This window comes from Cyanistes caeruleus, chromosome 4 (genome assembly GCF_971803275.1).
Source record: "Cyanistes caeruleus chromosome 4, bCyaCae1.hap1.1, whole genome shotgun sequence".
In the NCBI taxonomy this organism is placed as follows: Eukaryota; Metazoa; Chordata; class Aves; order Passeriformes; family Paridae; genus Cyanistes; species Cyanistes caeruleus.
Genome location: NC_141704.1, coordinates 37,693,142 through 37,719,236, shown reverse-complemented (window position 1 = coordinate 37,719,236; position 26,095 = coordinate 37,693,142). Strand labels below are relative to the sequence as shown.

The 26,095-nt window shown below is 40.7% G+C and overlaps 1 protein-coding gene across 4 annotated transcripts; it reads right to left on the bottom strand.

Moving 5' to 3' along the window:
* Positions 1–461: 461 nt before the first annotated feature.
* Positions 462–18,901, bottom strand: USP44 (ubiquitin specific peptidase 44). Of its 4 annotated transcripts, none has more exons than XM_086887711.1 (6): positions 18,500–18,901; positions 11,577–13,085; positions 3,833–4,031; positions 3,255–3,363; positions 2,262–2,467; positions 462–1,862 (listed from the first exon to the last, which is right to left on the bottom strand). In XM_086887711.1, the coding sequence occupies exons 2-6, from the start codon at positions 13,002–13,004 to the stop codon at positions 1,663–1,665; spliced, it is 2,142 nt and encodes a 713-aa protein (XP_086743837.1). In that variant the 5' UTR covers positions 13,005–13,085; positions 18,500–18,901; the 3' UTR covers positions 462–1,662. The 4 variants fall into 4 exon arrangements, with proteins under 4 accessions (XP_086743837.1, XP_086743840.1, XP_086743838.1 ...); XM_086887714.1 differs by having other exon boundaries at positions 3,255–3,333; XM_086887712.1 differs by lacking the exon at positions 18,500–18,901 and adding an exon at positions 18,268–18,432.
* Positions 18,902–26,095: the final 7,194 nt, after the last annotated feature.

Sequence of the window (26,095 nt, the reverse complement as noted above, 5' to 3'; positions counted from 1 at the left end):
CCTGTAAGTAGAAAAAAATGTTTAAATTACGTTCATTTCCTCACCAGCAAGGACAGCAAAGTATTTGAAAGACTGAACAGCCATAACAAGTGCATTTGTCAGATCACTCACTTCAGCATGTCTTTTGGCTAAAAAAAGAAAAAAAAATCAAAACCAAAACCACAAAAAAGCCAACCAATCAAAAAATTCCCCAAACCAACACTTGAACTGTTTTGCACACTTAATTATGATGAGTACAAGACCAAGAAGTTTGAGATCTGAGGCTGCTATGTGCTTGCTATATGGCATCTTTCAGAAACAGAAATTATAGCAGAAGTCATTAATAAAACCAGCTGTTAAGTCACTGACAGATGCACAAAGCAGTTGTATCGTTAATGCCTTAACCCCTGTAAGACAAAATCTTAACAATAATTTTTAAAAATGTAATGATAATGTAGGAATTGATTCCAGTACACACATGCTTTTCTGTCCATATCAAGGCATTTTATTGAGGTATAAACTTTGCAGAAGATGAGGTAACAATTTGCATAGGACTTACACAAAATAACTTCACAATTAAAACGTAACTGGCATTAACTACTGTATGTGGAGGATTGATAATTCCTGCTCGTTAAATTCTCCTCACTGCACAGTTCTGTTAATGCTAGTGGTAGGACCATGTAGTATAAGGTACAGCAGTTGTGGGTAATGAAACCAGACTGAGAATGCTTTTATGCAAACATTGCAGCTGCTTCTCATCAGCTGTTTGTTCAGGGATGACTGAGAGAAACAATGCTTGCTACAGCTTAAAGTAAGCCGGTCCAATTCGAGAAAAGGGATGCTAATGTTCTTGTAGCAATGACAGTGGGGTGAGTGAGTGTGGTTTTATTTTAGGGGGGTTACTGTGTCTTTTAATTGTTTGTTTAAGAAAACTTTTTAAACTTTTGGAGTAAAAAAGCCCCTGGCTGTTAAGTTACTTTGAATTTGGCACTTAAAACTTAAGTTGTCAGGTTTGTTAAGGCTAAAACATGCAAGTCTTGATAAAGATACATTCTTGTGTTATCAAACACTCCTCTTACATACTTACATGAAAATAACTTCATGCTCTATTCCCTCAAGTTCATATTTTAAGAAATTCTATCAGTGTATCTTTAGTACAGCCATCCAAGCTTGCAAAATAATTTCATAGAAAGTTGCCTACGAAAAAATTCAGTTACTATTTGACATGTCTTAACATTACTTGCTGGTGAATGTCAATATTCTACGACCTAGTAGCAATTCCTGCAAGACAGTAAGGATCATGGTATCATTAGAACTATACTATAAAATGTACACAAGCATATACAGAAAATTAACCAGAAAAATATCAGTTGCCCATTGAAGTAAATTTTCTAAACCAATTCAAAAATATTATCAAAATACAAAACCAGCTTAAAAAAATAGCCTGAGGTAAAAGTTAAATGCACATAGCAATCTCTTCCTTAAAAAAATAGCTGTATTGAAATTCTAGGTACTTAGAAAGTTACTTATTGTCAATAAAAACTTTTGCTAACCATTATAAAGAGTACTTCAACTAATACAAAACTATATAGACATTGAAAAAGTACAACTGTACTTCCTTTTCAAAATACATAGTAATGACAGTTTAAACCTTTACCATACACACAGTTAACTGGCTTTGGATTAGCTGCTACTGTTGTCCATGGAACAGCCAGCTAATTCTGTATGCTGCTGACTTTCAGCTGTGCTAGGACAGGGGACTCTGCCATGTCCATTTGCCTGAGTAAGTCGTTGGCTGTAAAACAAAATGTAGGCTTGAGCCTTGCATACTTCTTCCATAGTGCACATGTTGAGTTTTGAGTCATTGCAGTGTACCCAAAATCCTATGATAAGGAAATATATCAGAAAAAAAATGTCATCAGGATACTCATTTTCAGTAATTGCATCATATTTAATAATTAATTAGTGTTTGGTCCTGTTTAATGAGCTGTATACAAACAGTAAACTGTTCAAGTTTACTGAAATATATCTGGTTTATTTACCTCAATGTTTTAAAAGCCCAGCTTAGCTTCCTGAGATTTACAAGAGATTTTATAGCTAGAACACATTGAACAAGGCAATACAAAAACTGAACTGTTGGTCTACAGAGCTGCATTTCTCACTCCAGACAGATCAGCTACAAAGGATTCCCTTTTGCTTTTGAGAAAAGACAGTCATTGTACCAGTTTAGAATTAGGAACACCCCTTTCTCCCTCACTGCTCATTTCCCAGCTGGTTCCTACCTCCTTCAGAATTGTAGCAGTAGGCAGTGTAGTGCCCTGAGCCAAATCCTTTCCCGTGATGCATTACCACAGCGGACAAGTCGTAGATGAAGCAGTCAGGCAGGAGAGACTTGAGGGATTCCCTGCAGCAATAAGGCTCCATGTTTAGCATTTGATCAAAACTAACATGTACACCAATCTTCTCACGGTGATTGCGTCCTGACCACCTGGAACGTTAAATGAAAACTTAAGTTTTTTTAAAGAAAGAGCACGGCATTCTGAATTGTGTTTGAACATAACATAATATTTTCACTATTATTCCGTGCACAAAATAAATGCTAGGGTTTTTCCCTAGGCTTTCACTTCTTTATTTCAAGACCTTTTAAATGTGTCTGTGGTACCTAGTGTTCTCATCTTCTGAAGTATCCATCTTAAGATCTGTGCAGTGGTGAGTAGGAACTATTTCCCACCTGTCATACCTCTTTGGTATTTCTCATTTATTCTATCTCATTTTCAGTTTCCTTTGTACGAGGGACAGATGGTACTGATGTTGGGCTATGAGTTCACGGAGATGCAGCGTCCACTTCCCTACTCTGAAGCTAAATGTATTTATGTATGTGGATATAGGAAGGTTGTCTGAGACTTTCACTGAATACAGTCCAGGTTTGTGCATTAGTGATTATGAGCATCCTACTCTACCTCAAGTTATCACACGATTAATTTTTACCAAGAGTTCAGAGCAAGGTTAGTAGATTTTGACTAAGATAAACAAAGATAAAATAATTTTGGTACTAAAGTAGCAAGTATCTGAAATCCAAAAAGTTAATTCCCTACTTATAACTAAAATATCTTACTGATGTTCCAAGTGAACAAGAAAAAGAAGTTTCTAGTAACTATTTCTCACCATACTAGTAAAGGAAATGAAACTGATGCTGAAAAACATTGATCCTAAGCAATGGTAGAGCAAGACTGAATCAATCAGTTTGCAACACTTTTTGTTGTGGTTCTACTTACCTAAACCGTTTAAGGTGTAATCTGAGAACCTGAGGTAGTCGACACACCATAAGCTGCTTCTGAGCTTCTGTGAGTATAACTGGTTTAGAAGAAAACTTCCTTCGTTTTGCTGAGGTCAAACACACAGTTACACAATACAAATCTTGGTAACAGCCTTGTATTTCAGTCTAAGGTTTGTCCACAGAATTTGTGTGGACCCAAATATCTACATGCCTCATTAAAAAGGATACACTCTAAGAGCTGTTTTGCAAGGTTTATTTTATGATGCAAGTGAAAAATACTTGTGGTCACTTACATTAGTCACCTTAATTTAAAAAGGTGATGGTTTCTTCAGCTGGGAGTATTAGAAACCCCATTAGTGTGTCATGAGACTGTATCTAAAATGAAGCACCACACTTCAAAATATCTTTTGAACAATTTAATCTTCTAGTGGGCAAGTAACAGCTGTCAAGTGACCACACTAGGACACAAGAAGAAGGTCTGTGTTCACAATATACTTTTAAGACTTCTACAATTGCACTATTGGTTTATATTTTACACAGAGAACATATGCATGAGTACATACTGCCTTTACTCACTGTTGCACTGATCACATGCATATATCTTTCCTTCCAAAGCTTCAGTTTCTGTAAACTTGGCCAGCATTTCTGTCAGCAGACATGGATACTGAGACGATATCTCCTTGCCATTGCAGTGATACCTCTCGGGAAACTCCAGGGACAGGTCCCAGAAAGGTTCTATGGTATTTGATTTATTGTCACAGGCAAGACATGTAACCTGTAAAAAAGATAGTTCACCAGCTGCTTACACTCAAAAACGTACTTTGCTAAACATGTACCACAACACAGCTCTAAAAAGAGATTCTTTTTCCTAGAGATAACCAAGAGTAACCAAAGACAAGACAAAGCAATTTAACAACAGAGATGATACACCTAATTTCTTTTCTCTGAAGCAGCATGTCCAAAACTCTTATCACAGACAAGTGTTCTTATATTTTACTGAGAAACAAAAACAGTGTCAAAATGTTCTGTCTGGGACTGTCCAAAAGAAAGCAGCTGGTGAAGTCTCAGGAGTCTTTTCTCCAAAAGGAAAATTTACATGAGAAATTACAATATAGGTTAATTTTAAAATAAATAAAAATAAATAAAAAACACACACACAAAAGAAAAAAGATAATAAAAAAAAGGAACAGCTCGGGATTTTAAAGTCATATCCTTCTTACTTTGTAAGTCTTCCAGGGAAGCCTGGATTAGGAAGCACACTTCTTCAAAGAAAAATTAACAGGTAAAAATAATTTATTTCTTCTTTCAGTAAGTGGATCCATCGTCACACTAGGGAAAGGACAAGCAGTAAGACAACATAAATAAAATGTAAAGGAGTGAAGTGAGTCAATCTGGAAAATGCAGATACTACAGCAGGAGACAATTAATTTATTTTAACATTCAATGCTTAGAAAACTGCTGTTCTATACAAATTCAGTGTAGTTCCCTTCAGTTTGGTTAGTAAGCCTACAGAAGTGTGAAAGTACACTCAAGTTTTGTTCAAATGCTCCTTTGTTTTCCTCTGAAGGTTTGCTGTTAGGTAATTATTCACCCTGCTTTGGTATTTCATGATCATTTATATAAGGATCTATCTGTCATCTCATGTTGTCTTCCTCCTAAGTGTTCTTGCAATTGCACTCAGTAGCTGCGACAGCGTATACTCCATCTCTGCATTAGCCACCTAGTGCACATGTGGATTTGTGTCCCAGCATGAACATTTAGCAGTGCAGTTAGGAAAGCTGTTAGCAGTTAGGAAAACTGCTCTAGGATGAAAATGCCCCTGCCTTGCTCTTAGAAAACAAAACTTCAAGCTTACATGGCAGGAAAGAGGAGTTTCCTCTGTTTTAATTTACATTGTCAGGAGCGTCTTTTGTAAGTGCTAGTATCTGGCAACATTTCAAAGCCACAAATTATTAGTAATTCAGAGCTGAAATCTAGACATGGGAGACAAAATGGTATGTTTGGTCACAGTTTAAACACACTCCAGCTTAAACCCAGAATGACTAATAAATTCCTGCCGTACAAATGGGCAATTTTGTTGGGCCAAAAGTTTATTTAATTGATGAGTTACTTAAGTATTTGTTGTGCATGAATGCACACTTAAGATTAAGGAGCTCAGGATGTAGTACACACATGACCTCAACACAGATAATTTTAACACATTCTGAGGTTTTAAATTTAGTGTATTATATTTATTATCTAGGTTAAGATCTTATTTCCCAACTAGCTAATGAGTACTATCCCAGAGAAAAAGAAATTAATGATAGACCCGGCTTCCAATTTTTGCCCGTCAAAAAACCTGACGAACACAAACAGATGGCATAAATCAACTTTTCATCTTGTCATGCCACTGTGAGCAAAGCTGATTTGTGGGGACAAAACCATGAACTGAAATACAGCTGCACTTATTCCTCAAATCCAAGCCAGTCCTCACTGCAGCAGAGTTAAACTCTGGGATTTATATAGCTGCCAACAGTGTGGTAACCCGACACACCCAGGCAAGCACGCCCAACCCCATCAGCCCCTGTGCGCTCCTCGCTGCTCCTGAATGTGGTAGGAAAGGACAGCCAAGCATGGCTACAAGGGTGGAAGTATTTTTCCTAGCCAGGCCTGTGCTTACCAACTGGATTAGTCAAAAAACAGGAGGATTCCCAGCCTACCATGGAATCCATCTGCACTGGCCTGTCCATTGGCACTGGCTTAATGACATTCCCATCGCTCTTCTTTCTGTCCTAAATGCGACTCCTTTATCTCACACTCCATTATCACTCACACAGTGCAACCCACACTTTCTTTCTCCATGAGAGGAGCAGAAATTGTAAAAACTGTTCAAAAGTTGGTTGAATGAGATGAGATGTTATAAAACACGTTCCCAAACATGTTCTCAAAGGGCAAAAACTTTATGCATTTGTCCAGTGTAACTTTATATACTATAAAGTATGCACAATAATAATAGGGAAGTGAGTCTACTCTAGCAATGTGGTTAGTGCTGTCTGTCTTTATGACTGCACTTTATAAATTCAGAGTTTGATTCCACCTTCCCATCGTAATTCAGAATTGCTATTATAGGAAGCTTTAGTGCTGTCATTTATAACAAAGCAAATGAGAAGTTCACATTAGAGCAAAGTAAATTACAGATTTTAACTAGTCTGAAATCTCTACCTTATGTTCTGCCCTGACCACCCTCTCATGCCTCGAAACACGGGTACTAAATACAATTGTTTGGTTAAAGCTTAGTATTCAATCATGGGCCAAAGGCCAGACTGAAAAGAGCTGGATCAAATTGCTTGATTCAAGCTAAGCACAGAGACTACTCAGACAAGCATCACTGTGGCCACAATAACGTGACAGACAGCCACTGCCCTGGATGGCATTCAGTGTAAATGCAGCCAAAGAAAATAGTTAACATATTGCTGCAGAAAAAGCCAACTCCATCATCAACTGTTTTGCCTATGTTCCCTGCACTTGCATGGAAGAAAGAAAACTCTTACCCACCTCTGCCCCAACTCTTTTTTCCCCCTTTGTTGTTTTTAAGAAGAGTAAAATAGATGGTTCCATTTTTGTGCTTTCACTAGATGAGACATATATAATGATTAGTAACTCAATTTTTGCACAGGAAATTAATTGAAGTTGAAGGGGATCTCTGGAATACAGCTACAATGCAGAATTCATATGACAGTCAGCATAAAAAAACCCCAACTGAACTTTGTAGTGATAAGCATACAGCAGCATCAAAATTATCATTTTCTATTTAACAAAATAACATAAAGCATAACCACAGCTAACTTTGGACTGTGATTCAATGGCCTCTTATAGATTAATTTAAAATGTTACTTTCATCTAGCTGGAAAACAACTTGACAATCATTTTGTCGGTCAGGCTAAACAAAAAAGCACAAAGACTAACACCAAAATAGAGAAATCAGTATACATGACATCAGCTGGTTTAAGTGCAAATCTTCCCATTACCTGCCTGAAGTTCTTGTCTTTTTAAGCCTTTTGACTTAATACAGTACACAGATCACCCTCAGCATTCTCCCCCAAACTCTAACTCCCAGATACTACCCAAAACTGAAGGCTTTCAAACAATTCAAAAATCACATTTCCCCTCTTCTCAGACTATCTGTCCTGAAATATGCTTTAAGAATAGTTTACATACTACACTGGTTAGAACCTACTTCATCACTCTTTGAGACTTGGCGTATTTGTTTCTCTGATGACTGCATGCTGTTATTCTGGTGTGCTGAGCAGGAGCAGGGGGAAGTATTTTGCTTAGATTCCATCTTAAAAATGATCAGGACATAATGAAACTGCTTAGGAAGTTTTAAGCATGCCCAGAGGTAGGTCCGTGAGGCAGTAATATGCCCTTATGGCAAAGGAGGCACACAGCCTCCGGAGCTGCATTTGGCAGAGCATCACCAGCAGGTTCAAGCAGGTGACCCCTGCCCTCTCCTCAGCTCCCAAACAGCTGAAGTGTTGGGCCCAGTGCTCAGAAAAAAGGGAGACATGAATATGCTGGACTGAGTCCACCAAAGGGCCAAGGAGTCAGTGAAAGGCCTTAGACATATCTGACCTATGAGGAAAGGCTGAGAGAGCTGGGACTGCTCAGCTCAGAGAAGGAAACTCAAGGTGGATTTTATCCTTGTATGAGAATTTGTGCTCATATGATTTCAGAGCACATGTGGCACACAATAAAATCTGCTATTTCAATTTCTGTATTTTTAGAAAGACACCTGTCCCCTTCCTTGTTTCATATGGACAAAGTTGAAATAAAGGTACTTTAAAAGTTGTTGCATACTGTGCTGTTTAGTTGGTACCACTTGAAAAAAACACAAGCCATAAAACTCTTGAGACAATAGTGAACATACTTGAGCTTTTGAAGTGTAAAGATCTGTGAGCCAGTGTGGGTCAGTTTACCACTGCCACATGAGCTCATAACACAGTTTCTCCTTCCCCACTGAAGGACTGATGACAGGAGACAGTAAGTACCTTCCACAAGAGTACAAGCACTGAGGGATTGAAAACAAGTAGGATTTCAATAGACATATTGGGATCTCCTCAGAGTCCCAATGGGTTTGAGAGGTAGGAGCCACTGTCTCCAGACAATCGCTGCAGGAAGACTAAAACAGAGGGGAAGGGTTTTTACACCTACAATGCAGATCTTTACTTCTCTTAGATGTACCAGGTATTGCAGTTTCACAGTCCTGCAAGGCAAAAAAGCTGAAAGCCTAAAACAGGTATTAAATTAAATATAAAATAAAAAACCAGACATTACCTAGTCTAGTACTCCATGAAACAGTAACATATTTCAAGCAGCAGATGAAGAAAACTTACTTTAAATCAGCTGAGAACACAGCAAAACAAAAACAACTACCTCTTATAAAACATTCAATTATTTTGACATCACCCTAAACTTTTTCTAGTTATCAAAAAGCAATCTGCATAAGATTCTCAAACACTCAGTTCTCTGCCTTCTTCAGTTAGTGCTGAACCAGGCAGCACTTCAATAGCAACAGACCGATGGCAAACTCAGGATTATGACTTCCCTTCAAGTTAAATTAGAACTAGAAGAAGGGAGAAAAAGTTTAGCTGCACATGTGAAAGTAATGTGATACCTAAGTAAACACACAGCTTATCAGCACTGTAAGGGATCTTCTGCGTACTTTATCAAGAGTCATTCACAGTATTCCTGAGGTTTGAAGGTCAGGGAGATTGACTTCATGGCACTTGAGTATCTCACAGAATCGAGTATCTTGAGTTTGTATTTTCTGTACAAATGGCCAGTAAGTATGGTAACATTTTAGGGTTCTAAAATGGAAGGCAACTGCACACAGAAACATGCTTCTCAGTTCCCCTTTTTCAATGAAGTGAGATGTAACTTAACACTCTAGACTAAAATCCCATCTTATTTTTAATAAGGGCAGCTGGGAACAGCTCCAACTGTCTTCTAGAGAGAAACTGTAGTACTGTCACGGTATTACATATTACATTATTTTTATTGCTGTATTTATCACAATATTACTTTATCTTGTGGGTAGATAAAGTAAAGCCTGTAAGGACTAAATGTACACTCCTTGCTTTTAAAAGCTAACGCAGTACAAGATGTGATGACATAGCAAGAAGTTTGGGGCTTTTTCTTCAGCCCTCCATGGGGGTTTTCTTGCCTTTTTTGTTAACTTTATTAAAGCAGTTCTGACAAATGCCTAGTAAAATCATGATGTAGGAATCTTACTGAGGAAAGAAAGATAATTGCCTAACAGAGTTTTTAAAGTTCATCTTTCCAAGTGCAAACACCAGGGACTAAATCATTAAGATGACCTAAATATATTTTACAAGGAAGAAATTTAAATCTTCAGGGCTTACCTTTTCCTTATAATATTTATCATGTTCAAAACCACAAGTGAAAACTAAACTAAAAAAAGGAGTGGCAGAAGACAAAGGGAACACTGGGAGGGGTAAAGTGTTGAACAGTTCGTGGGAACTGCCTAGCAAGCCAGGGAAAAATTACTAGATAACAGCCTTAATACTCTTTTCCTTGTTCCTCTCACTTCAGGCATTCTTGAGTTCATCAAGGCTGTATTCTGCACACAGACATGGAGCAGCTGCAGTAAGAGCTCTATGTAGTCACAGAAGTCACGGGATACCTCAAAACTGCTTAATTCCCTTTCTGTTTTGCTCAATAGTGTGGCAGTGAGGAGTCTTTTTGTTTTGTATTGGTTTTGGTTTTGTTTGTTTTAGTTTACTCATTAGTGAATTCTCACTACTCCCCTCCTGGTCTCAGGAAGGTGGGAGGGTTTCTAGTCACAAACCTCTTTACATAAAGCAAAAAATATGTGGGAGTAGTTATTACTGAAATGATGCTGTGTCTCTAGAGCCTTGAAAATTCTTACCAAAGCAATGAATCCTGTAAGGAGGTTTGCAACGCAAGCAAACCTTGTCAGTATTCCTAAAAAATGACTTTATTTTCCTGAAAAAATTGCTATTTTGGAGAGGAATGGAATTTTCAAACAAAACACTCTTTAATGACATAATATACTGAACACGTCCAGTTGTGCAACACTGATACAGGATATGTACTAGCCAAGGAGAGGAAGTATGCCACAGAAGTGCTCATACACTGGGCCAGACGGAATAATCTGGTGATCCAGTTTTATTGATAGATCTTAGATTTTCCAGTAGTTTCACAAAACCTAAAATGACTGAGGGCTGACATATGCTGCAAACAACCCTGTTACCTTCCTGTGAAGTTTACAGGTATTGTAGCTGTAAACAATCCTACCTTAGTCAAAAACCACTTAGATTTCCAGTTTTACATATTAAAACATTAAACCATCTATCAAATAGTCAGAATACCAGGAACAGACATTGTTGTATTAAGCCTTTTCTTTACACACAATATTCATCAAATGCTTTCGCACTCCCTCAGTAAGATAATCATGTATATTACATATCCATTCCAGGAGCCAGGAATTTCCCAACTTCTGTTCATGCTGCAATGTGGTTAGTTTTTAGATTAATTCAACAGAAACAAGCATTTGTTTGTTCAGTCAGTATTCAGACATTTGTACACACACACTGCTGGGATATGCGTAACAGCAGTGAACACACTGAAATACTTAATAGGGAGATGAAAAGTAGGGAAAAAAAAAAAAAGCAGTCGTGCAGAAAGAGGGAAAACCACCATTGCCTCCACCCCACAAATTTGGTTCCGGTGTTGACAGAGCCTTCTGCATCTTTGTGTTGTAATAGAAAAGAAGTATTAGTATTTCTGTACATAAAATCATGACATGCAATTACTCACTGGTAATCCATCTCAAATTCAAGCTATTTAGTGAAATAATATCCTGTTTGACATCACATCCATTACCTAATCAGTTTCTACTTACACGAGATTAACACCTTTTATCTAGTAGCACTATAGTGATAAGCCAGATACTTAAAATTGTAAATTCTTTGTTCCTTCAAATGAGTTGGTGCTTAACAGCAAATACAAGCATTTCTCAGTAGGTGGAAAGGTGCATTTTAAAATAACAAATTTAAGACTTTTATGATTAACAGGTGCATTGGGTTTGAATGGCCTGGTTTTTGGTAGTGGGAGGGCTAGAGGGTGGCTTCTATTGAAACTGTAATATTTCTTCTGAAATTGTGTAATATATCCTCACCATCTCCCCCTCAATAGTTATAAATGTATAAAGCTTCGAAGTATGTCCATTCCTGACTGATCAGAGTAAATCCAGAACTAAATCATTAAACACCTTAAAAAAAGTAATCATAAAACATACCTGACTTAATAGCTGTCCATGAAAAATGTTGTTAACCACATTCAAAACCTGCTTTATAAGTTTTCTTTGAGAAGCAGGGATGAGAGCTGGATATCTGGTCCCTGTAGTCTCCAGTTCCTGCTGTACTTTATCCAAAAGTTCACAGAGAAATTCCTGAGCATCTTGTTGGGCATACCCTCTGAAGGCTGGAATTAGTCTCCACACAGAATGAAGCATGGCAAAAGGAGACACCAGCGCCCATTTGCCAGACCACATAACCTGGAATAGAGTATGCAACTCGTGACAGAGAGAAATATGCTTTGAACTGGGCTCCCTGGGCTGAATAAGTTCCATACTTTTTGATGCTCCTCCACTTAATCCAGAGGATAAACTAGGCCGCCTCACAGAATACGATCCCTTTACTGTCTCTTGGTTCTCATTCATGTGTAATGTTGAGGCAGCTATAGACAGGTGTTTAGATGAAGATCTTGTTTTACCATTGGTTGCTGTTGCCAGCAGTTCCTGAGTTTGGTTGAGATCAAGCTTTAAAAAGCATTCTCGGAAAATAAGTAAGTGACTTAATACCTGCAGGACAGAATTCATATAGCATGTGTTTCCCAGGTTTCTCAGTCCTGTTACTCCAGGAGTCACTGTAGGCCTTCGTTTAATTGGAGAGTCACTTATTTTTTTCAATCTCAGTTCTTCTGAGGTATATGTTTCTTTCAACTCTGCCAAAAATGCCATGTTCTGTAACGTTTTTTGAGGGCAGGGTTCTGGTTTTGAGGACATTCTAATCTGATTTTGTAAACGACTGCTCTTTCTCGGAGGCATCTTTTCCATCTCTGCTTTCAACTCACGCTTTCGTTCTTGTCTTCTCTTCCTAGCTTTGTCCCTTTTTAGCTCTGCTTCTTCTTGATGTCTTTCTTCTTCCAAAATCCTTTTTCCAGTAGGTGTCAACTCAAGCCACGATCTGAATACTTTGCCAAGGACCGCACGCCGTCGGTGCCAGAGAGCTGTGAACATCCTGTCTTCATTCCGAAGCATGGCCTGAGCACCACCGTGTGCAAGGAAGGAATCATCACTTGCGGCCATAGAACGCAAAGTCCTCCCACTTCGAGTAGTGCACTCATAGTTTTGACTCTTGATTGCACTTAATGTACTCCGCAGGAGTTTTAAATCACCGGTTGCGTTGTCATTGAGAACATAATCATCGCAGAGATAACAGAAAACATACAGCTCATTTACTTCCAACGCCACCGGGTGGCTGCTCTCCTGAAAGTGCTTTAGTGCATGTTCCTCGATGTATCTTCCACACGCCACATGCGAGCAGCTGAGGCACGCCCACACGGATTCCGTAGTATTGCAGTCCATGCAATGCCATTTCTGAGGATTGAGAATGGAGTGATCTTGGGCCAGTCGCAGACGTCCTACGTGCTTACACTTATCCATTGTTAAAAGTGAAATTGCAGATTTATGCTGGCAAAATGCATCATCCAAACTATTTTCTGACCATGATATTTCAATCTGCAACTAAAAAAAAAAAAAAAAAAGGAAGTTACAGTTCATATATACCCAACTATATCCCTTTTGCAGGAGTCAGTGTACCAAATTCATATTGAGATGAAGATCACTATCATCATCCAGCTGAGTCCCACCAAATAAATGAAAAAAATAAGCCATGTGGAGCCACACACATACACACTCAACACCTTCAACATCAATTCCACCTTCACACTAAATTGCCTGCATACCACTGTTTACATTCCCAGTGTTTTGTGGCTCAGGGCTGAAGCATACTAGCTACACTTTAGGCCTGGTTTGGTTTTTCTTATTAAGGGGCACCCATTCTGTTAAAAGATGTTGTTACTGAGTTCAGATACAAACATAACTTAGAGTGAGAAAGGCTACTCAGAGAAGCTGTGGATGCCCCCATCCCTAGAACTGAGATTGGATTTTAAACAACTGGGTCTAATTGGCGCACAGCAGGGGATTGGACAACAGGATCTTTATGGTCCCTTGCAACTCAAACCATTCTGTGATTCCAAAATTCTCCTTTTAATTCTACTCCTAAGTATACAGGTGCAGAAGTGCAAAGTTCACTTAAATTTATTATGTTTACACAGTGCCAACAGTTGAGACAAATGAGGCTTTATACAACAGAAACCCCTAATTAATCCATACCTTTAATTAAATCACTTCCCCTCTGTGCTCAGTCAACCCCATTATACCATTTCTACAATAATGTATCTTAAATATCTACATTTTAACACCTCATCCTAACACCTCTGAAAAAGTAATTTGGCAAAGCAGAACTTGATTTTGTTAGACAGAAACACCAGGAGGTCTCCCATCAGTTGCCACAAACTTTGTAAAAACTTTCTAATCCAGGTCTTCAAAAGATCATTTAAGAATCTGGCTAGCACTGTCTTACATCCGTTATAAAGTTTTTATTTGTTCAAAGCTCCTGTTTTTGCTTCCTCCTGTAAGATGCATTTACCTAAAATAGTCTCTGATTAGGAAAAAATTAGAGACAGTGATTAATTATTGTTTTTACCATTTTATTTTACTATCTCATTTAGATATAACATCTAGAGATGAATTATAACAGTGCTATAATGCATCTGGAAGTGATTACACTTGATCTGGGGCATTTATGCCCACCACATCACTGACCAGAAGGGTCAAAGAGCACACAGCACCAGTGCCATTATGCACAGTGCTTGCCAGACGAAACAATGAATTCACCTGAGGAGTTCAAGGCTTTGTCAAATATTCAATCTATGCCAAGTGAGATGAGTTTGCCATTACAAATACATGCTCTGGACCTGGCCTAGGCTGTAGAGTATGAAGGTCCTGGATTCTATGCTTTACAGGTAAATAAACCATACTACAAAAGTACTGAGTGATTTACACAACTCTGGATAGAACCAAAAAAAACTGTATTCCAGCTATAAGCCTTAAATATGCCAATACTTATAAATTTCTACAGTTCTGAAACACACAAGAATAGGTTACTCAATATAGAACAGATGTTTAGTGTAAAATAAGCATTAGATAGAGGGAATACTGATCTACAACATGGCACCACTAAGTAAGGTAAACAGGTAAAAGGTTGCGGACAGCTAGAAAAGAAGCTCCAATTTTCATCTGGTACTTTGAGAAAAACCGTTGTTAAAAGATTCAACCAAAAATAGCTTTGTTCAGTTAATTGGTCCATGGCTAGTGCCTTTTAAAATGTTACAATACAGATACCAACACAAGAGCTGCAATAACTCTCTAAGCACGTAAGCAGCACCCATGTGACACATTGCATATGCTGTATAGAATTTATTCTGTAATGAAGAAAAGTTTGAACCAGCTGTAGAGAAACTAAAAAATTGTACAGTTTTACATGCCCATATTAATCTCTCATCAATTCTGGCTAAGAGTGGCTTCCAGTCCATACTGACTGCACTGATGAATTTCAGGCACCACAACCCTTGCAGAGGCATTCAGCAGCTCCCAGATCAGGCACCAGCCATAGTGTCTTAGGGGAGGTCGAGGTCTCTTGTGTGCTGTGGTCAACAGATCACAAAAGTAATGGCTTGCTAGACTTTTTCATTTTGCTTGGACCCATAACATTCATTCCTTCTAAAAGGCAATCTCATCTGCAGGCTGCAAATTAAGAGTCTTCTACAAATAGTTGTGCATGGTAAGATTGCTTTTTATATTGTCTCTATAAATAAGACCATCAGCATTATCTCATGTCTTCTAGTCTGATAACCTCTTTTCCACGACAAAGTGGAACTTTTGTAACACTGATAAAATTCAGGATAGTAATATGTATGTAAAGTGTGCTGCAATAATTAAATATGGTAGAGAGAATTTTTAAGGGACAAGACTCATATTTGTGTTTTTGGGCTAACATACATAGATTCTACTGCATAACATATTAGTAACAGTCCTTTCCAACAGACCAGAAAAGAACACTAAACCCTGCCTTGTCACAGGGCCATCACACACAGCAATGCTGTCGGTCAGAGGAATCTGACAGGTCAACTCTTTCTGGATTTGTTAAAGTCATGGCATAAACCCTGCGACTTATTTTTCCTTCCTTTTAATACTATATAAGCAGATTATTTTTTTCACACTTTTAGAAACATTCTCAAGACTAAAACTGCTTTCATGCCTCAGTGCAAGCAGATGCCAGACTGAGGACAAAAGTAGTCCACTGATTTCTGGACAGCCACTGTGTAAATCAGGACTGCACACTCAAACTCTTCATGCAAAAGCAGCACAATTCTGCGAAAGCGCAAGATCAGCACCTCGAAGGGAAAAATCTAAAGATTCAGCTCCCCCACCAGCAACCAAGCCAGCATGACATTTTCCCACCTACATCGATGAGTGGAGAAAAGAAACAGGCTGGAAGGGGGAGGGGGGAGGAAACATCTTAGCATGGGAGAAGTCTTTGAAAAAAAAGAAGAAATCAAAGTGCACTTTGGTCAAAAAGACAGCAATATCTGAAAACATTGCAAAAAAGCTTAGAGTACAAAAGTGAGATGAAGAAAAATTCAGATGAATGTCAAACAGCACACTGACATCATGAATGTTTGAAGAACTCAGACTGCACCAATCCACATTTAAAAGCTGTACCTTAGAACCAAAACTTGGTAAAAGATCTCAGGGTAAAAATAGGAGTGATGTGACAGATAATGATGGAAGAAGCCAGAAAAATACTGCATACTCATTCATACACCTGAAAACTGCAGCTGGAATAAAACAGTATAATCTAATGCTCCGATGTTAAAATTCCCTAAAGGAAGTTATTCAACCCTAGTTTCTGCATTCTTCTTTCCTGAGGTTCAGTTCTGTGCACACACACAAAGAAACTTTGAATTAGTTGACCAGCACTTCAGAGATCAAGCCCCCCTCTGTGTTCTTACCACAGACCTGAGCTGAAGTAGTAAGCAAAATAACTACTAGCAAACAGAATAGTACTATTGAAAGCATTAAGTTGTCTGGAAACAGAGATATATACAGAAGTTTTTTCTTGCACCAGAGTTTCACAAGCTAGAAACAAAGATATATATAGAAAAGAATCTTTTTGTTGTACCATATTTCAACCTTACTGACACGCTCATTCCCTTTGTTCCACTCAAGAATGGCTGGCTAAAAGTACAATTTTGGGTAATTCATGAGCTGAAAAAGTACTTTATGTCAAACCAACTTAGAAGTCATGAAAATTGATGGTTTTCTTCCATTTCTGTTCCATGGAAAAAAAAATAAAATTTAACAGTTGAAGGGTCATTTTCACATCTGATAAATTTTAAAAATGTAACTATAAATATAAGCAAAAGGATGTATTTTACCTTTAGTCACTACTTGTGTAATTAATTGCCTGACACATAAACGAGAAGTCTCAAACATTAGACTAGAAATGAAGTACAAAATTTTACAATAATATATATACATGTGCATGTGCCCCATTTATATTCTGGCTTTTAAATCAGTTTAAATGACTGTTTAAAACAGATTTTCATCAGGTTCAGAGTACCTGCTGAATATCTGAAAACACAGGAATCATGGGTACTTAAACAACTCATTTTTAGATAACAAATACACTAACTGGAAGGCGGATTGCTGCTTTATGGCTTTTTAAAACAAGTTTTCTTTAAGAGAACAACTCAACACTCATGTGCGTAACTTCCAGCTGCAGTACAGTCCTGCAGGCGTAACAATTTAGCCTTGCAATCAAAGCAGCACTTCAAAAAGAAATTTTTTGAATTATTTCCGATTTCCAACAGAACGGCCTTTGACAAGAAACCCCACCAGTGTCCTCTCTTTGGATCCCTGCAGGTCGCCATTTAATTATTTTTTTTTCTTTCTCTTATTTTTTTTTTTTTTTTTTTTTTTTACCAGCTACAGAATGTACATCCAAGTGTGCTGCCTAGAAGTGGCCATCTACCCCAGGACACCACAGACAGCGGTACAGCTTTACATTCGGCGTCTACTGCAAATAACCGCGCGTTTCCTGCAGCGCAGATTTCACGATAAACAATACAGACTGAAGCACTTTCAAACACCAAAAACACGGCTCTTCTTACTGATCAGTTACACTTGACAGTTCTTCCCGCTTAGAAAAACGAGCATCTCTGACTGCCCTGACAGCTCCTGTTCTGACAGCCCTTAGTGAGGACGGACACCCCGGCCAGGCTGGCGCAGGGCTCGCAGCCGCGGTGCCGTTCCCACAGGAGGTCCGGCGCTTCCCGGCGCACCGCGACATGGCGCGACTTCGCCTTTGGCCACAACAGCCAGGAGCCGAGAGCAGCAGGCCCTGCTCACCGCCGCCCGCCGCTCCTCCCCGCGCTCTCCCTCACCTCGACGTCCTCCCTCAGGGGAGCGGGCTCCGTGCAGGGGTTCCCCGCCACACACCGAGCGCGGCGGGAAGGCGGCAGAACCCCTGCTGCCCGGCGCGGGTGGCTGATCCCAGGGTCCCGCTCCCTCGACCCCACGCCGTGCCATGCCCGGCTCGCCCCCGCGACAACGAGCGCCTCCTCCTCAGGTGCCCCGCAGGCATCGCGCCGCCGCTACCGTCCCTCCCCGGGGAAAAGGCGCCGGTGTCGCCCGCCCCGCGCTCCCCTCCGCCGGGCACCTGCTCCCCGCAAGCCGGCCCCGGGCGGGCTGGCAGCGCCGCCGTGCCGCTGCCGCTCCCGCCCGCCGGTCCCGCACGCACCCTTCGCCCGCCGCCATCTTGGGCGCCCCGAGCTGCCGCCGCCTCGGAGCGGCCCCTCCGCGACGTCAGTGCGGCGCGGGGCCGCCCCGCCCGGGCGGGGAGCGCGGCGGGCGGCGGGGGGGCAGAGGGGAAAGGCGCGGCGGCGGCGGGGGAGCGCCGCGAACATCCCCGCACTCGCCCACCACCCGCACCCCCGCGGCCGCCCCGGGCCCTGCCGCCGCCCCGCACCCACCTGCCCATCGCCATGTGCCGGCGGCGGCTCTGTCACCAGATTTGTAGTGGCAACCGAAGTCCTTCCCACGTCTCCTCCCACCTCCTCCGGCCTCCCCCGCCCGCCGGGCCGAGCGGGCCGGTCCCGCGGGGCCGGACGCGGGCAGCCGTGTGGGGAGAGCCGCGGGGCCGTTGGGAGCCGGTTCCCGAGGAGCTGCCGCTGCCCCGGCCCGTGCCCGCGGGGCACCTGTTTGCCCTGGGGTGTGTCTGCACCCAGCCGGGAATAAACGGGGTCTTGGGCCTCCCAGGAGCGGGTGACCAGATTTCTCTCCTACGTTTTCACCCGTGATTTGTCATCGGTGGCGTCGTCCTTGTCCGAGCGCAGCACAGCCGGAGCTGTGTGGGCCTCGCCCGGTGGCTGCCCCGGCTCGCAGGTGCTGCCAGGAGTCATCTCTGGCTTAGGCGCTGCCTGGGCGCGACAGCCACACACCGCACCGGGGATCTCAGCCCGTACAACTCCTTCATATCATATCTCTGTGCATGTTGTTTGTGGAAACTTCTGCAAGGCAGCTCACGTGATGAAAAACCCCAATCTCTTATCAGGTCCCTGTTACTCGTCTGCTGACTACTTTTTCAGTCTCAGGTTTCATTACAGAAACTTAAATAGGCAAAAGACTTGTAAACTCACATCCTGCAGATATCCTGGTTTTTAAATTTGATGCCTCTTTACACTGATACTCTTAGAACCAAAGTTTCTGTAGTGCAGCCAGCTGTTTCTAGCTGCTTTCCAGTTCTGCCAATTATTATCCAGTTCAGCCAATCTGCTGAATTAATTTACACTTGTGCATGCCTTCTGCTCTGCCCTATGTACAGCCAGGCTGTGTTTGGGACAAGAGGAATCTGGTGTAAGCCCCCTCCTGAATGGCCAGCATCACTTTCTGCATCCATGCTGAAGCGGGCTAGCTTGTGGTTTATGTGAACCTGCTCAGAAACTCCACGCAGGGTGCTGCTGGCTGTTGCAAAATGCAGTTGTGATGTGTGAGTTGCTGCTTAGTCACAATAAACAAGCAATGCTTTGATGAAGAGTGTGAGCATTTCAAGACACTCCCCCCATCTTGTTTTGGATCTGTTATGCATTAGGATGTTTTCATGACAGCATAAAAATCTCACACATCTGTTTCTGTGTTTCTAGTTGTGTCATCAGAGAAAATGTGTTTCAGTTTAAACGTTTAAATCTATAGGCACTGGTTGCCTCAATTCTGCTGTGGTGGTGCATTCCCATTCTTTATGTTTCTGATGAGGCTGCTGAGATGGTATGAGGATGTAGCCAAGAGGCACAATTCCATTTGTCTGCAGGGTCACTATATCATGGTATATAAAAAAAAATATATATATACAGATAAAGTCACCAGGCTTCAAATGTTTCCAACTTCTAACTTTAAAGTGAGAATACTGTTACCTAATCAAAATATTTATAGAAATTGTTCATGCTTAGTGATTCCACAAATTTGCATATCCCTATTAGGTGTTTTAAGATATCTTAAACAATTTTCAAATAACTATTTTGTCAAGTTCCTATCTCCATCTTTAAAAGTAGCAGTTTCTTCTTGAGTCATGTTTGGCAAACTAACCCATCAATGCTTTTTCTTGCTGGAATCCTATTACACTATTACCACACTCAGGACGTCAATCCAGCTCTGTGTCTGTGCGTTGGTTAAGTGGATGTTGGATCTGCTCTCAAGACCAGACTGACTCTCCATCCCTACTGCCACCTCTTCAGCTGCCTTTGCAGGCTGCTTTCACCCGGGCTCCTCAGCTCCGGGAGCCTCTAGAGAGGGAGTCCGAGCTCCTGATGCTGCCACACACATTGGAGCTCTTGTCCACGATGTCCGGGTGAATGAAGTATAGGTGAGACTCAGGGTATTACCATCCAGGGCACTGAGAAAGAATCCCAAATCCTGTTTTTCCGAAGCATGCTGAGGAGACTTTGATCTGGGCTGCTCACAGGAAGGCTGAGGCCAGCAATGCAAATGGGAAGTGGCGGCTCTCAGCCATGCACATACTTAACCCCACTCCCAGCCGGTGGCTCACTCAGACACAGCCCGAGGCCTTGTCACCAGCTCCCTTTATATCCTAAATGGCCACTTTAAGCAGCTATTCCCAAAGTGGTTATGATCCTCAAAAATTCGGGTTTATTTATGCCAATTTTAAATTTTGTAGTCTTATCATCTTTCTTATCATCTCTCTTATCATCTCTCCAACACCCCTTTCTCCTTCATCAAACAGTGCCTATGTGTCCAAACCCTGTTCCAGTGATAACAGACAATTGCCATGTCTCTGCTGTCTCTGCAAGTATCTGATTTAACGCAGAATTAAGTTAGTAATTCCTTTTATTTTCATGTTTGTGTGTGATTTCCCTCCGTTAATGGACAACAATTCAGCTGATATTCACTAAACACATTTCATACCCTTACTGGGTTAAGGCAGACTTCAATCTTTGTTCCTGCCACGTTGGCTAATCCATTGCAAAACATTGATTTGGAGCTGGGATTTGGCTTTGGCATAACAAGTAAATCACTGAATTTCCATGTGCTGCTCTTACCATATATTCTCTGTTTCATGTGTCCCATTAGTGACATCCTGCTTAAAATTTTTCACCTTCCTTTAACCTTCCTCTGACTCATGTATTTATTCTTCTGAGTAACATCCACCTTAAAAACATTCAAGGCTGATAAGAGAATTCCTGTGCCTTAGGGACACATAATAAGACTCAAATAATTTCCACCATCCAGACATTACACCTAGAATATTGTGATTTATTGAAACAGACAGAAAATTATTTCCCAAATGTAGTTTAATTTAAAATTCATTGGACATTTATAAAAATGGATGACAGATACAGAATATATTGTCAAGAATCAAGCAAATGTAATAAATTCCTACAAGTAATAAGTAACCTCCTATGATGCGTGAAAACATTCTCTGGAGGTAAAAACCACCTCTAACTGAAACACAATGTCTGACTTAATGTTAAAATGTTCCAATATGGCAAAGAGTTTTAATGTGTTTTTAAATGGTTGCTAGAATTATATGCAACAGCTCCATTAATACAACTGAAAAAAATTTACTTAGTGCATTTGACAGAAGGAAGCATCATAAGCTATTATTCAAGTGAGGCATCCAACCTTGTGCTAATGTATGACATTTCAAATTTCTATCAAATATAAATGTAATTATAAAATAGTAATAGCTTTTGATAATCAAGAACAACAAAGTGATAGGCTAACCAAATCTTCTGGGTCTATCTGAAAAGAGAGTTGGTACCAGGTGTATTTTTCTCCACTAGGTTTGGGTCTGGTTTTAAGGTTTGAATGCTCAAAACTAGTGAAAAGGGAGAGAAAGTCCTGTGTGAGCTAAAGAAAGGAAAGCAAGCTTTAAACAAACATGGAGTCATCTTTTGCTATTGCTGGTGTGAACACTTTTACCTGTTTGCAACAGCCCAATTAGTTAGGAGTGGTGCTCACGGATGTCCCTGGCTTGCAGGGTGTGATGTCACCCTGGCAGCCGCAGTTTTCGGATATGAGCTCACTGCTCTGTTTTCACTCTGCCTGCACCCACACTGCTTACACCAGGAACAGTCCTGAGGTCAAGCTGCTCCTATATGAAATTTCTCCTCCTGTAGACCCAGCTGGCTTCCCTGAAGTGCAAGGCAATATTGGTTATCAGGAAATCTGTTCTGTTGCTTTTACAGCGGTATATTCATGATCTGTGTAGATGTTGGCAGATGGGCCTGACTACAGGGAGTTAATTGCACATCCAAGGCCCAGAAAATAGATGACATGAGGGGAGCGATAATAAATCACAAATTTACATATGTTAATATAAGCAGTTTGATGCTTTCTATCCCTAGATGATAAATAGAAAACCTCTTTTTTTTCTTCCCTAGAACAATGGGAGTATTTTAAAATATCACAAAAGAAGGTGAACCTTGGAAAGCATATCTAAAGGCTCAATACACATATGCACCAGTATTTGCCTGTTTGGGGAATGTTTGCATGCTTACCTTCATGCAACATCTGCAGTGGGAATTCATTATGTTGCCATGTTTATTGATACAAAAAAAAAAAAACCACTTCAATTTATCTATGAACAGATTCAGGGCTCAAAGAGAAATTCTGTGTGTAACCCTGAAAATAACAGGATTTTCTCCAGTGCCTGTGAAGCTTTTGGGCTGCAGTTCAGTTCAAGATGAAGACTCATACATGTTAGTGTCTACATATGAACTGTGTTAATTCCCAGTAGGGCTGGGGGAACTTGTGTAAGATATACCTGAGGTACTTCTGTGGTGTGAGACGTTCAAACAGGGCTGACCCACCTGGGATGTAACCTGCAGGACTGTAATGTCCTTCTGGAGCAGCAGTTGGAGGCAAGATGGGCTCACCTGTGACTTCTCAAATGGTACTGGGTGCTGAACTGAGCACTACAGCTCTGCTTTTAGGCTGACCCTAAGTAGAGAGCTGATGGCTGGTTCAATGAATCTCCAGAATGCAATCTCCTTTGAATCCACCCAGAAAGAGCTCATTTGGTTCTATGAACATCAAGTGCCACTTGAGAGGCTTTGGGATGTCCTTCCTGGTCTGTGGGAATCCTTCTGGAAATGCATCAGTTCCCATATGTCCTGTGCCATACCTGCTGGCTCTGGGCAGGCGTCTCAGAACCTTAGGGGTTCTCACACTGCTTTAGATGCCATCACGTAGGCAAGTGAATAAAGCCTTGGATCTCCATTGCCTGTAACAGGAATGCAGACATGCTTAGTTGCTTAAATATAGGCTCTATAGATGCCTCTGGGCACCAAAGGCACCCTTGGAGGATGATTGGCATGAGAGAGATTCTGAGAAAAACCAAATCTTCCTGGAGCTGCCTGTGGGCCTGAGTGCCTCTCCCCAGCCCAGATGCCTCAGGGCTGACAGATGCCTTATTTATCCTTAGGCAATTGAATCCTGCACTTAGCCTGTGTGAGGATACTTGTGTTTGGGTGTCTGCTGGTGTGCTGGATCCCACCCCTACTCATTTCATCAAACTTCAGCGGGGTCCAAACACAGATGAATTTCGTAAATATGCGTTTTTTAAAAATGGGGTGAAAGTTTATGATGATTCCTGAGTTTTCAAATAATCCTCAGATTTAAAAGCAAAACAAAAATTGTAAAGTGTATGTATGATGTTAGGAATCACTAGAAATTTTTCCAAGACTTTTCATATTTTCCTTCATAAGAATAAAGGAAACAGAAAATACTAACTTTAATACTGTTTTGAGTGAAAATTGTCATTGTCAAGGTTATTGCCATGCTTATTCCATCCTTCTTCCTCCCATTTGATTTCCCTTTACTTCTTCACATTGGCTTTGCCAGACAAATGCAGTCAAACCTATCTCCACCGGTAAAGTGGTTAAACAATACAGAAGTATTTGGACCTAGGGCTTTGAAGGCCTATTAACAATGTTAAATACATTAAAATACTTAATGACTTTTTAGGGTAGTTTTGTTGGGGTTTTGGGGTTTTTTTCCTTATTATTTATAATTTTTAAAGAGATTGAGATAGAAATGAACATTTAAAAAACAGTTGTTTAGGTATGTGCTGCTGATTTTTATTGAAAATGAAAGACACTAAGGTTCTATTTCATAATTAACTATTTGGCTTGTTCTCCTTGTGCTGCTGGTGAGCTTCTGAATTCCAACTCTAACCCAAATATTGCTACTAAAAGTAATCAGACAGGTCCTGGTTTTGCCAGTCTTTCATAGAAAACAGCTGAAAATGCATTGGAAGTGTCAAGAGGTAAAATTTAATGCAACAGAATTCTATAAATCAAATCTTCCCACTGCTTCTTGTAGAAACAAGTGTACAGGGTAAAATGTTTTTAATTTTCAGGCTCAGGAGCTATCCCTTATGACTGTGAATCCAAACTATACTGATGAAAAGACCTTTGTCAATATTTTCTTCACCTGCTACACTGAGTCCTGCTCTAGGAGCATGCCACATGAAGGATATCTGATTTGATGATACTTAGATTTGAACTGACTTTGAGTCTAGACAGAAGGAAATTTCTTAGTGATGTTGAGGTTAACAAGTAAACTAATGTTGCTCCAATTAATTCTTAATTCAAGGACAACGTTACACTCCTATCAACCAGAAGGAAAGGTAAGTGCTCTCCCCTGCAGAAACCTTCATATTGTGGATTTGGCTGCCAGATGAGAAAGTGCCCAGAATCTCTTGTATTTTTGCTTTCCCTAAATCCTATATTCCTCTGCCTTTGCTCCCCATGAGCCTGGAGAGTCATCGTCCCACGTCCTTCCCAGAATACAAAGCACCCTCAGTGCATGACCCCTCTCCTTGGCCAAATGCTGAGTCCTTTTCTTCTACTCTAAGAGCTTGTTCTGCATGACAGTGCTTCTGTCTTTAATACGTCTTTTGTGTAGCAGGTTCTGCCCTAAGATTTGCTATGGATCTCCCATCGAGGTCAATGGATGTGGGAAGTATGTCTGCATAGCTCAACCCTGCTTTACTGTAATTGCAAAGAAAGGCGAAGTGCTCAGATGTGATAAATGTGACATTCTTCATTCTGGATGCTGGCTATCACAGCTACTGTAGTTCACTGGCTCCTCAGAGAGACTGAGGGCACGGCTTGCTTTTCCTCCCAGCCCTTCTCCTACTCTCATCCTCCCATTGGAGAATCCATACAGTCCCGCAGAGTGTGACTCTATGACAGATGTCTTTATTCCACCCTCCTCATCACAAGGGAACAGGCCAAAACAGATGCATTGATGGGCTTGGACTTAAATGATTTTAGGCCAGAGAGTTTGCTTCAACCAACCTGGAGATTCAGTTTCAGCCTATTTCAGCAGCGAGCGCATATATCCAGGGACTTCGGTGGGAGCAGTGTCTGCAAATAGATCTGAACCTGCAAATATTCAAACCAGCGAAAGAAACTGCACTTGATTTGTCCCCTAACACACCCTGCAATTCCATTAAAGAAGCAGAAGGACGTGCTTTTCTATTTGTTTTGCTGCTACATACTTTTTGTTTGGTTAGTTTTGTAGCTGCAGAGTTGATGGTGTGTTATTCCCCTTGATTTTATCTGGTGCCCGTCTCCATTGCGCTGAGGTCGGACTGTACCCTTTAACCCATTTTTAAAACTTTTATGAGGTTATTAAATAAGCTTCTTGTTACTAAGTATCTCAGACTTTGCTCAGTATCTCAATTGATAATCAGCTCTTTGCAATACCTCTGCAACTGGAAAAAAGTTACCTGTAAAAAAATTGGATTTTGGGGGAATTCTTGCTGCTACTGCACCACATGGTACAATGCCACTATTTCTGCCTTCAGATGTAAATGCCTGTGCAAATGCGGCTTTTCAATTAAACTGTAGTACAATTCGTTGAAGTTTAGCCAAAGAAAGCCTGTGAATTGAAACACTTAAACGATACATTAGGATTTAGTTACAGACTTTGCATTTGCTTTCTCAACCAAATGTAAAACAATTGTTTAGTGGCCCATAGGAGAGAAGATTTTACTTGGGTTTTGTTTGAGCGTCAGTGTTAACGATCAGTGCTCAAGCGTTTTA

What these genes read in the sequence shown, in the direction of transcription:
- USP44 (XM_086887711.1), bottom strand. Translation starts at nt 13,004, where the DNA reads ATGGATAAGTGTAAGCACGTAGGACGTCTGCGACTGGCCCAAGATCAC. An exon ending in ATGGACAGCTATTAAGTCAG is followed by an intron (nt 4,032 to 11,576) that starts GTATGTTTTATG and finishes TCTTTTTTACAG; the next exon opens with GTTACATGTCTTGCCTGTGA. An exon ending in TGCATGTGATCAGTGCAACA is followed by an intron (nt 3,364 to 3,832) that starts GTGAGTAAAGGC and finishes GTTTGACCTCAG; the next exon opens with CAAAACGAAGGAAGTTTTCT.